At 37.2% G+C, this 13,037-nt stretch overlaps 1 protein-coding gene and 1 non-coding gene across 2 annotated transcripts in view; one reads left to right on the top strand and one right to left on the bottom strand.

Moving 5' to 3' along the window:
• Positions 1-1,239: 1,239 nt before the first annotated feature.
• Positions 1,240-1,399, bottom strand: LOC114579275. The gene has a single exon (XR_003700187.1). It is a non-coding gene; the product is annotated as a U1 spliceosomal RNA (small nuclear RNA).
• A 141-nt stretch (positions 1,400-1,540) lies between these two features.
• The window catches only part of LOC110097016, a gene marked incomplete at its 3' end in the record, with an annotated part of 13,923 nt that continues 2,426 nt past the window's right edge, over positions 1,541-13,037 (top strand). Inside the window, 3 exon segments of the mRNA XM_020823226.2 lie at positions 1,541-3,247; positions 9,343-9,434; positions 9,913-9,987. Of these exon segments, the coding sequence (XP_020678885.1) occupies positions 2,179-3,247; positions 9,343-9,434; positions 9,913-9,987 (1,236 nt within the window).

The raw sequence follows: 13,037 nt of genomic DNA, 5'->3' as shown, positions 1-13,037 counted from the left end.
TTATGTTTCATTTACTAAAATGCAATGTTATATATGATTATCTGCTTGAAATGTTTGATTCTGTGAAGCTCTAATGTTGGAGGAAGTTCTATTATATGGGATGCATAAAGAGTTATAAGGATCTGAATTTCTCAACATCTGAAATGTACCAAGCATTGAGAGCTATGACGAACATTTTTTTTATATAATAGCATATAGAGTTATAAGGGTCTAAATTCTGATATTTATATTTGATGTGAGGCATAATGACCTGAGAGAAATATGCTATTTTTGCTTTGGTATATAAAATACTTATTTATTTGCTTTCAGTGCAAAGTATGTTTAAATGTTGCTAACTAATAATACCTTTCATTCAATACAATTGCTTGTTAATAATTACATTTAAAAACTAGATAAATGTAATTATTAAAAATTTAGAACAATGGGCATGATCTATTGAGTTGTGTTGGCTCATACCTATTTTGTATTATGTTTCATGTCAGGAAAAGAGTAAAGAACGTAATGAGTAACTTTAGTCCCAGGTTCTGATTTGTCCAAGTCTGTATATAAAATACCTATTTTGTATTATGTTCCAAGTCTGTAAAAGATTTTTGTTCAATCATGGATATTTATTTATTCGCTCCATTCTAATCTAAAGTCATGCATTGTAGTGTATACTTATTATTGTATATATTTTTTGATGATGAATAAAAATAAAATAAATTTATCGATGAGTTCATTTGTTTGCTTACTTGAAGTTAATTAGAAGCTCTGCAGTATATTTAATTCAATGAAATCTAATAAGTCGCCAAAACTTTGATCTTGGATTTGGTCTGTCACTAGTCAACACGATATAACTAGCACAAATAAAATTATTACAATACCACGAAAATTAAAGAATGCATTGAATAGCTTATTGCATCCGCGTGTGTGTGACATAGAAAGGCCAACATGATCATGATCTAATATGGACATATAGTTTGTTCAACATAATACCATAGATCATCACTAAGCTCATCTATCATGCTCCTCTATCATGGTACCTAAATTTATAGTATTATGTGTAAACTACACTAACAAGTATGCTAAATCAAATTATTGTACATATAGATAAGAGGGGATCAAATATATTAAATAAAAGGGTACATGAAATTCTATGGATTATAAAGTAAAGTTGCCTATTATATTCTGTTGTGGTGCAAATGTTGCATATTCTATCATAGGCTCAAGACTTACAGAGATTTTTTTTTAATTCTTTTTGTAGGGGCCGTGCGGACGCGAACCTCCTATCACAAATTATGACGTCCACTCTACTACTGAGGCAGATGGTAGACCAGCACCCCTTCAAAGTGCAATGAAGATCACGGATCTAGGCCACAAGAATTGTTGATCACTCGTTAGACCACGTCTAAGTAAGTATTGCTGAAGACATAGAGATGGGCTCTATTATGATTTAAATATTAAAAATAACATATAAAATATTAGGAGTGTCAATTCGGGTCGACGGGTTGGGTTCAGGTCAATTCCAAGTTGATTTGGATCTAAACGGGTCAACCCGAACCCGACCCGTTTTTGCAAACGGGTCGGATATTTCAACCCAGACTCAACCCACGCCGGATTTAAGAGATTTGGCTGAAGAAGCGCGAGCTGAGTTCCCGTTGCTACTTCTAGTTCCTATTCAAAGCTGGCGGTGAAGCAGCGGTGGAGGCGAGGACAGCAGGCGGAGTCCGCGAGTGCGGGCAATTGTAGCAACGGCGGAAGGCGATCGACGAGTCACGAGTGCGAGTAGCAGGCGAAGTTCGTGAGTGCGAGCGGAAATCCGGAATTGACTCCGACTTTCTGGTTAACCCAAACCGACCCGTTTTTTGAAATAGGTCAACAATCCAAACCCAAACTTGATCCGTTTGCTAATAGGGTCACCCAAACTCGGATTTTTTCGGATCGGATTTTAGGTTATGTCAAAAATTGACAGCCCTATAAAATATTAATTATTAAATATATAAATATACAATAATTTTATGATATTAGTGTAAATCCCCATAAAAAAATTACTAATAAAATAGTTACCGGGCTACTACCTCACGAGCGAAGCAGGTGGCTGCAGCGCCGTATTTCACTACTTCAACCTTTTCACCCATATCCGCCATGCGCCGTTGATTTCCGGCGCTGAAGAACAAGCCTCTGTAACTATCGGAACTCATGGGCGGCGGAAATGGTGGCAGGCGGAGGTCCGGTAAAGAAATTCCTACAAATGGAGGAGCATCATCCCGTCGTAAACCCGTTATCTCTGTTGACCTCTCTTCCTTTGTTCATGAAAGATCTACAACGAAAGCTGGAAGTAGCTCGAAAAACGAGTCACCCTTTCATGGGAACGCCTTCATATACACTTATCCTGAAGTTACCGCAACTGCTGGTGTCAGCGACGAGACCGTCGTTGCTGCCTTTGTGGATCGGGATTCCTATCCCGATCAGTTGGTTGATGCCCCTTCCTATGAGTACGATGCGCCAATCGTCGGCGGCGTTGGATTGGGGTATCGTGGCCAAGGAGAGGGAGAGGAAGAGGAAGAGGAGGATGCTGCGGTTGTAAATTTCGAGGGAGATGAGATGGATTGCTTGGATTCCTATTCGACGCCGGTGATTAAAAAAGACAGGTTTTTGATGATTGGAGGCGTGAGGGTTTACACGGAGGATAGTTCTTCTTCAGACGAGGGAGAGGATGGGCTCGACTATGATGGCAAGAGTAGCGATTCTGGTGCGAGAAGAATCTCTTATTCCGGCGAGTCAAACTCTTCTGATACCGAAGAGGAGGATGCTGATTCGTCAGATGGTTCTTCAGATGTGGATTCAAATTCTGATATTGACGAAGAATTGGCTGAAGATTACCTGGAAGGCATTGGAGGGAGTTCGGAGCTGCTTAACGCTCAGTGGCTGACGGAAGTGAACTTGGATGGGACTGATAAAGATAGGTCGATAGGAAGTGATGGTAGGCCTAAAGGAGGTGGTTTTAAGCTTGGGGCAAAGGCTTTGATGACTGCATCCAAGGAGTATGGCATGAAGAAGCCTAGTTCCAGAAAGGGTAAAGGTAATGTAAGGCCTCGTCAATTCGGCTCGCCGGTTGTGGACATTGATGTGTCAGGATTGGAAGATTTATTGTTTGTCAAGGATTCTAGAACAGCTTCAGGGAAGCGGAAAAAACGGCAACCTCCGCATCTTTCTCGATCGTGGCCTGCTGAGTCTCAGAAAAGCAGAAAGTTAGATAAACTCCCAGGTAATTTGAAAGCAGGATTGTTTCCAGCATTAAAATCCAAGGAAAGAAATTCGTGTCACTTTTTGTTAAAAAATGACATTTTCTTAGGTTCTAATGAGCATTTGTGTTTTTTTTTTTTATGCTTCTGTTTGATAATCACAATGTGATTTCATGCCAGAAATATACATAGATCAACATATATGTACTGGTGCGAGTTATATTTTATCTTCAATATGAAGTGAATATGTTTAATGCGTTTTTATTTGTCAAAGATGACTTGCAGAGAAAATATCTCCAAAATTAGCCAGGATAGCATCATTTTTAGTCATCACACTTCGAAAGTTGCCTTTTTCACTCTTTGAAACCTGGTAATAATGCACAGGCAGCAATGGTTAGTTTGATTCGTAAGTGTTCTGAAATGATTCCATCTCACTTCGAGCAGTGAGTTTATTCTTTCGTGGGTCGAAGCTGGATGGAACTTAATTTTCATTCTTGAAATACACATTCAAAAATATGAGAAGTGAGTTTCAATCTCAAGGATTAGAAATTCATCTTTAGTTTGCTTTTTTAAATTTAATAGCAAGGGTGACTTACATACATAGCACTCAAAACTATTTCATTTATATATTTAACACCTATGCTTCACTATTTACGTAATATAACACTCTGTTGATGGAGTTGAAACCTTTGACGACAAGGAGGAAGTCTTGATGAATCTCTTTGGATATGAGGAGGTTGCGATGGGATCTCACTGCGGAGGGGTTTTGGCTGACATCCCTCTTTTCCTCGTTAAGACAGAGCTTCCACTGCTGCCCATGTCCCCCTTCTCCAACGCCAGCTTCATAAATTCCATTTTTAGCCGCAATTTTTTCTTTGATTTCTTCCTCGATGACTTCCATTCTCACCATTGCCGCCGAAAATTATTCTTTTTTCTACCTAATCACTGACGAAGTGAAGGGACCAGTGGCATGTGAATAACAAGGTATTGATGTGGGGGTTAATTTTTATTTTATATAAAATTTTAAGTGCTATGTGAGTAAATAGTAAAATTTAGGTGTTCAATATATAGATAAGATAGTTTTTAGTGCTATACATGTAAATCTCCCTAATAACAGTAGAATAGTATTAAATTATTGAGATGATAGGTTATACCATTACTTATAATAATAGTAAAAATAATAAAATGAAAAGTTACTAAGGGTGGGTAAAAATAAAAGAAAATATTGCCCAAACAAACACAAGAATAAAATTCACAGAATATATGATGCACTTTCAGGTCTAAGATTGAAATGCTTACAATTAAATAAATTTGCCCCAAGTGCATGTTGTTTTACTCAATATTGGTCACATTTTTGCATTAGTAATGATCCTTAAATATATTTTGAAAGGTAATTTAGAAGATTGATATTAATGATTCATGCAGATGTGAATTGTAGTCAACATCTAGTTCACTGTGTTTATTTTATGACTATTAATTTAGTATCTAACTACTACGTGCAAAAATGTTAAATATTAGTAAATATTTTGAGAAAGGAAAAAAACTTAATCATGGAATATTGTTGTCAACAACCAAATTTGAAGTAATCACTTAAAAGTGTAAAAATTGGAATAGCAGACGGAATTGCTCTTGGAAAGAAAAAATAATTCACAGATTATTTTCCTAAGAAAGGAATATATATTCATAGAAGCACACTGTTAAGTAATATTATGAACAACAAAACTTTCCACAAAAAAGGGTTTTCTATTAGGCAAATATTTATTTGTTTTCCTCCTTTATTAGATAAACCAATTTCTTGACATTGTTGCTTTCATTATGTAGTTTAAAGTTTAAACCTCAATGGGAAGAATACCTATGGATCATTGCCAATAATTCAAAAATAGGTGCTCCACAATTCAAGTGTTGGTCGTGCTTTTTGAAGTGTTGGGTGCTGACACACACATGAGAGTGATTGAATTAGAGTGTGAATATCATACTTGAATTTTTCGAACTCTTTTGATACACCCAAACATTCAAGCACAGTGGATCTAGCTGTCTAAACAATATACAAATAAACACAATATTTATAAAGTGAGTCCTAGATATTATACCTGCTAGTGAGTGATCTAAGCCTTAAGCTCAATACTATAAATCTACTTAACCTAGTTGAGTGATTTAAGCCTTAAGTTCAGTATTACAAATCTACTTAACCAAACTACGCTTTGACTTGTAAATATACAAATCACCACATAAACTTAAACATAGAACACAAATATGTAACGAGTAAGGAAAGTGCAAATCGAGGATTTTATGTTTGTTTGGCTCTAACCACCTACATCCATGTCTCACTCACCTTAGGAAATTCATTCTCTCTCTTTTGCGATAGTAACTAGTTAAGCCTTTGTACAATCCATACTCTCCTACAGATTCGGCTAGAACCATTGGTGCTTATTCTTATGGGTTAGAAGAACCCGTTGTTTGATTATTGGTAACAGAAATACTCCCAAATCTCCCTATGTATTGGTGAATATGAAGAAAAGTGGATACAAGATATAATCCACAATCCTTTACTAGAAGATTGTTGAAAATTTGAAAAATAACAATTGAATGGAGCAAAGAATTGGATTAGAATGGATCAAGGAAGGAAGTCAAATGAAAACTAGAAAATTGTCTTCATGGAAGAACATTTCTACATATTTTCTCCCATTCCCATATGTAAAATGGCTACCTAAATGTTATCTTATTTGAAGAACTTAGGAACATAAATGTGGGTAATTTTCTTGTCAACCGAATCCTAACATTTCATGTATATGTCAGACAACCATTGTCTAAACTACCTATTATTATATTTGATGCAATCTACACATTGCAATGCATTGCACATGTGTCATGATGCATGTATTCTAGAAAGCATAATTTGATTTGGAATTTTTTTTTGGGGTGGCATTTTGTAATGTCTTTGATGCAGCTGTGGACCCTGTCCCCCTTCGCTCAGCGGAATTCTAGGAGCTTATAGGACGAGAAGGATTAATGAAATATTATTGGAGGAAAAGTGGGGTGCATTTATGGTGGGATTAGGGCTGATTTAGGGGGAAAAGTTTGTATTTTTTTTTGGGGGGGGAGATTATTTGATTTATCTTTTAGTAGTCATTCAAAAAATAGCTTAAAAAAATGAATACACTTTTAGAAGTTATGCTTTTTTTGAAACACAAGTAATATTATATATTAAATAATTTTCAAAAAGGCTTTTAGTCAAAATCCTATCCTTAACCATAATAAAAATTAAGTCAAAATAGAATAAGATATATGTAGTCCTAATGTTGCAGCATAGTAAATGAGCAATTGTGGGCCGAAATTTTACACTCGTATATGCCTTTTCAAATACTTAACAATTAGTTGACATTTCCTAACATGTGAACATGAACTTCGTGGACCTTGGAAATAAAGACATGCCTGAGGTTTACCAACCCCCAACTCAATGAAATAGTAAGAGGGGAATCGTCTCCCATAAGAAAGCCAAGGCTTTTTATGGACCACTCAGATGAAGACTTGCCACTCAAGAATAACCACCCATCGAAGCCACTTGCCATCTTGTAGGGCGGAATGTTATCAAGGACTATCACTTATCCAAGTTACTTTGAATGTCCTTCTCAAGAGGGTTCTGATTCGCCTCGCCACACTTAGCCGACTATGCAGTTCACTACCCCCGCAACTTGAATGTACTAGCCTTCAATATTGAAGCAATCTCGAGACTTAATAAAAAAAGGTTGCCAATGAATTCAGAGGACTTGTCAGCCACAAATTTCTCAACTCGATCTTTATCAATAGACTCACCCTCATCCACTCACTTGTGGACACTCTACACAAGGGAATTCGCCCTAAAATAGAGGACCTGAATAAAGATCTAAACATTCACCAGGTTAGTTAGAACATGACACATGTTAAGGGTAATTCGTACAATGGGCTACTTATTATTGCAATTTTTTCTCTTTTTCGGATGTAGCATTTTCTTTAGCTCTCAGATCCTTATAAATAAGGGGTGAAAAATGAATATTTTTAAAAAAATTTGTACTTTTTAAAGGGACCTTGAGCTAGTGGAATATTTTCTATAGAATTATCCTCTTCTTTTAGTGAGTGGTGGGAGCATATGGGGTTGTGGTTAGTTTAGGGTGTTGCTTGTGTGTGGTTGGTTCCACTGTTGCTATTTGGCTAAATTGGGATATCTAAATTAGGCTTGTAGCTAGTCCTATTGATTATGGAACTTAAAATTAAATTGGGAATTCTTTTGTTTTGTGGGAATTAATTAGCCAACTAATTAGAGTTCAATGAGGGCGAGTTTGGTGAATGGGAGGAGAGGAATCAAGAACGCTTGCACTCCAAGCACAGACTGTGCTCATACATGGAGAAGTAAAGTGGATGATGGTTAATTACTATATTATACAAGTCAATGTAAAGTATTTCCACCTAGGCTACTTAGTTTTGAAAAAAAAGTAGATGCAACAACTCACCAGTTAATGTCAGGCAAACTAGAGTTAATTTGGGAAGGCCCTTACATTATCAAAAGACAAGTAGACCCCGGGGCATACCAACAACAGATTCACTCGAGAAAGGAGGTGTCAGAAACATGGAGCATTGATGACTTAAAAATCTTCTACCTTTAATGGAAATTTGTTTGCACTGACAAATATGAAATCAGTTATAATAAAATAACTCTTTTCTATTTTTTCTGTTTTTTTTTTTCCCTCATAATTCTCGAATGAGCAAGTTATCAAGTGAATGAGTTCATAATTACAAACATATCCTAAACTAAAGTAATGCATGGGGAACTCGCCTCCCTTTAGGATGATAACGCACGGGGAACTCGCGTGTCACGTAAGCAAATTGAGTGACTAGGAATTAAGGAGCAAGCTCTCAATCGACAAGCTGTGAGCTGGCCAGGTTTGGGTGCTTAGTTTTGATGCATTTTTGTCCTTGTGGGAGGGTCGTAGTGAGTGTTGGGAGTACATGGTGTTTGTGGCTAGTTTAGGGTGTGCATGTGTAGTTGGTTTGGTTGTTGTTGTTTGTCTAAATTGGGCTTGTAACTACTCCTATTGATTATGAAATTTAAATTTAATTGGGAATTCTTGTGCTATGGGAATTAATTCAAACTTCACTTAGCTGATTCCCTGCCAATCTTATCTACTAGCCTAGTTTATGAAGAGTTTATAAATAGTGGTCCGATGCATGTAATTTAGAACTATTTTACTTGAATAAAGTTTTACTCTTTCAATTTTTGATCTTGTAAGCACTAGTTGGATGCATGATTCCTTTGAGTGATATTCAAATGCGACTGCTAAACTCTTGAGGAAGTTGTCTCCTTGTATTGACATGTGGCCTAGTTTTTTCTTAATTGGTAATTTTTTTTCTTATTTATTTCCACGTAATTTGTTATTTTTTAGTTTAGTAGGAAGAGAGCTAATTCTCTTAACTCTTAGCCCTCTTCCTACTCATCTTCAATACTAGAAGTTCTTGGCCTCTTTACTCCATCCATCCAATGCCTAAAACCTTTATACGGAGCTCTAGAGAGATGGCTTTCCCAATAAGCCTAAATTAACCCTCTTCACAATTCTCTTCTCTTTTCCTTCATTATCTAAATCCTAATTCTCCATTAGAAGCTCTCGGCCAACCCCCTTCTTAATTTTACAAATAAAAATCTAACCTCGTATAGCTCTTGGCCTCATCACAAAATCCCTCACATCAGTGCTGGTGACTTAACTACCCTTCAACTCCTCCAAAACCTTCCACCGTCTCTATATCACTCCAAAAAGGAGACTGTCAACTTCTTGAAAGATCCATCAGCCGTGCCTTGCGAAGTATTTGTGCCCCTTGGCATACATATACTATGCCTTAATGTAGGGGTAGGTGTAATGGATAGCATATTTTTTCATGTATTCCTTATTCTGTGCCATTTAGAGGAAAGTTAGGACCTTTCTACACTATTTATTTGTAAGCTCAGGTGTTGCTTTAGCATTTATCATGGTCATGCAAGAATGATAGTATAGCATACGATTAATCCACTTTCTAGATAGGCACTTTATTACCATTTTTAGCTTTCATCCTTTTCATTGTTAACATTTTTAAATATTCTTTTTTGGTTCAGGTGGGAAGAAGAAACACCGTAAAGAACTCATTGCCATGAAACGGAGACAGCGTATGATCAATCGTGGTGTTGACCTAGATCAAATAAATAAGGCAAGGATATGTATTTGAATTTTCTATATTTGTTTGTTTTGGGTGTTATGCATAAATTGTTAATTTATATTATCTCGACCCTCTTTTCTTATATAATTTCAATTTTTGCCACTCAAAATGCTAGATTTTATTGCAAGTTTTCTATTTATCAAAAAATTGTATAGTTCCATCTATGTTTTGCTGTAATAATTGGACCGGAATGCATAAGTTTGTATGACTTTGGAAATGCTACATATGGTTACAGTATGGTTTCCCTACATCGCATGCATGTATATCTATCTGTTTCACACTGGTGCATATGATGAATATTGAAAAAAATCATGGTCAATTTTTAATATATCATTGTTGATGAAATTTTACTCAATGTCATTGTTCTCAATATCTGGGGTTAGATATAATCTTGAATTCAAAAACTTATAATTTTGAACTATCTTGTCTTCGTCCTTTACTTAATGTTTCTTGCTTCTCTAATTTGCAGAAGTTGAGAGAGATGGTCATTACTGATACTGATATGTTCTCATTCCAACCAATGCATTCCCGCGATTGTTCTCAGGTACATTTATGATTTGTTTGATGTACAGTTAAGCTCTAATAAGCTTGAAGTAACATGTTAATTTGAATGAAGTCATGAGTTGGTTAATGCAACATTAGACAATAGAAGTACACCTATGTTTGAGCTCAGGTCCTTAACCAGCTCGATTGACCCATAGTAGCTTTACTATCTATTGAAATCACAAATTTCCTTGGCTAAACCTGCCTGATCCTATTTAATAGGTAGGTTTGGACTATGAATGCTCTCTATATGTGGAATTTGATGTATTTATTGATTAGGCCAACTTGACCAATAACTTGAACAAAAACTTGAGTTCTCACCAAGAAAGCTGACCCAATTATTGGGCCAAACTAGGCTAGAGGTTTTCAACTTTCCGTTTAATTTTTGGTTCTGTTCAAATTTGAATTTGTTCAGCTAAATAATTGGTAGTCAACTAGCTTTTTAAAATGGTCAGTTCATTATCTTCCTCATGTTTCTTAATAGAAATGTATATTCATGTGTTTACAGAGAATTCTCATGACAGCGATAAGGAAGAATTGCTGCACATGTCTAGGCTTTTTGTAAACTACTCTTGATATGGATGAGCAAGGAGATTGTTTTATGTGCACTGTCGTAACATTTTGGTACGTCAGGAGGGCCCACTAGGTTGGCCCAGAACAGCCCACACAAGCCTAGTTGGCTGGCACAACCCAGCCTAGTCGGCCGTCCAAGCCCAGGCCGAACCAACGATTTGGCTGGGCGGAATCAGGGGCAGCAACGGGGGGAATTTTGGCCTCCTTGTGGTGGCCAGGGTTCTATTATTCATTATGTAAGGAGTAGGAATTAAGGGGAAACTAATTAGGAAATGTTTATTTAGAGAAAGAGGGCTGGTTTGATTTGGAAGGAATTATAAAAGTTTTATTTAGCAAAAGAAGGCTGATTTGATTGAGAGGGAGTTAGGAAATCTTTATTTAGAGAAAGATTGATGATTTGTTTGGAAGGAAATTAAGAAAGATTTATTTAGGGAATGATGGATGATTTGAATTTAGATTTGGGAGGGAAGTAGGATAGTTTATGTTAGAGTTAATTGGGCGGTTTTACGGGCATTATATTTGTGTTTGCGGTAGTTTTTCTTTGGAGTTGTTCCTAGCAGCACCTAAGGTTTGTGGGATAGCCGATCTACCTCGAATGTAGATCAATTATATGTTTCGTTATTGTTGAAGGAATAATAAAAAATCAGCCTCCATATGTGTGTTCCTGCATTTTCTTATCTAATTTGTTGTTTTTGCTTCCAAGTCAGATCAAATTGGTATCAGAGTGAGATTTTGGAGAGATAACTACAAAAAAGTTGGATGCGTTGGAAGGTGAAGTGGAGCAAATCAAATCTGTGAAGAATCGGATGGAGAGTTTAAGGATTGCTTGTTGGAGTATTTTCAAGCCATTCGGGAAGGAGACTTGCCATGAGCAATTCTTTGCCTTGACTTAGGAGGGGACCGTCATGGAGTATTGGGGGAGATTTAAGTTGCTGTCAGTACAATTGAGGGGGATTTCGTAGGCGGTGTTGGAGGAAAATTTCACAAAGAGCATATTATCTGACATACGAACAGACCTCCGATTATTGAGGTTGAGGGGGTTGAGGGAGACGATGAAACTAGCTCAGATGGTAGAGGATTGGAGATAGATGGAGAGAACCAATAGGGGCAGAGTCATGGGAGTCTCCTAAAGGAGTGCCTCGACTTCACTGACACCGAGGACCCAAAAAATGTCATTTCAATGGGAGGCACCTTGGAAGAAGAACGGGGGAGTTCGCCCCACAGCCAAATTCAATCATTTCATGGAGGTAGAGGTGTAGGATAAGAGAGCGAAGGGTTTGTGCTCCAATGTGATTAGAAGTATGCACCATACCATCGGTGCAAAGACCGCACACTCCAGGTCCCTACAATTTGTGATGAGAAGGATACCGATAATGAGAAGTTGGTGGAGGAAGCATAAGCGGGGGGAGATTACCTGCACCTTGATGTGGTGGGAGTGTCTCTTAACTCAGTGGTGAGATTTACTCCAAATCACAACATGAAGTGAGGGGACAGATCAGGGAGTTGCCAGTAGTGGTCTTGGTGGATAGTGGGGCTACTCACAATTTCATCTCAAATTAGGTCGTGGACTAGTTGGAATTGAAGTTACTAGATACAAGGAGCTTTGGAGTCATGATAGGGATAGGGAAGGTGGAGAAGAGTAGAGGAATTTGCAAGAGGTTGGCGCTGATGCTCCAAGGCTTACAAATAGTGGAGGATTTTCATCCCTTGGATTTCAGGAGAACTGATGTGATCCTATGGATGAAGTGGTTACAGACGCTTGGGAAGAGAAAAGTAGGCTGGAAATTTTTAACTATGGAGATTCAAGTGGAGGGGAAGAGGGTGATGCTACGTGGAGATGCTAGCCTATGCAGCACCGTGGTTTCACTTAAAACCATGATCAAGGCGATACAGGGGATAGTTTTGAAGCGGAGCATGACATATTATGTTCAAACAGATGGCAAGACAAAGGTGGTCAACATAAGTGTGAAGACCTATTTGTGATGCTTTATATCAGATATGTCGAAGAGTTAGGTAAAGTGGATTACTTGGGCATCTTTGATCCGGCCAGAAGAAATGAACAAACGAAGACCTTGTGCCGTTGTATCTTTGAACTGGCCAGAAAGATTGAAAGACAATTGCCTCCCCAACCTCTTTTTCGTGGGGTGGGGATGCCAAGAAGCTATCGAAATTCTAAATGATAAATGACCCCCACATAATTAATTTCAAACAAAATTATGTCATTTTAAATATTTAAAATGATATATATATATATATATATATATATATTTTTATGTTTACGCAATTTTTTGATTTTGAGGCTTACGCCTCAAAACGCTTTGAGGCTTACGCCTCGCCTCACGAACGAAAAACACCTCAATACTCGATTACGCAATTTTAAACATTGTTTCTAACCAAGTCTTTTTAGGTCTACCCCTACCTTTCTTAACATAAGTCAAATCTAATACCTCTATTCTTCTAACCGGGTCATCGCAAGGC

Source organism: Dendrobium catenatum, unplaced genomic scaffold, assembly GCF_001605985.2.
Source record: "Dendrobium catenatum unplaced genomic scaffold, ASM160598v2 fragScaff_scaffold_257, whole genome shotgun sequence".
NCBI classification, from domain to species: Eukaryota; Viridiplantae; Streptophyta; class Magnoliopsida; order Asparagales; family Orchidaceae; genus Dendrobium; species Dendrobium catenatum.
This window is presented reverse-complemented; position numbering and strand designations above follow the sequence as displayed.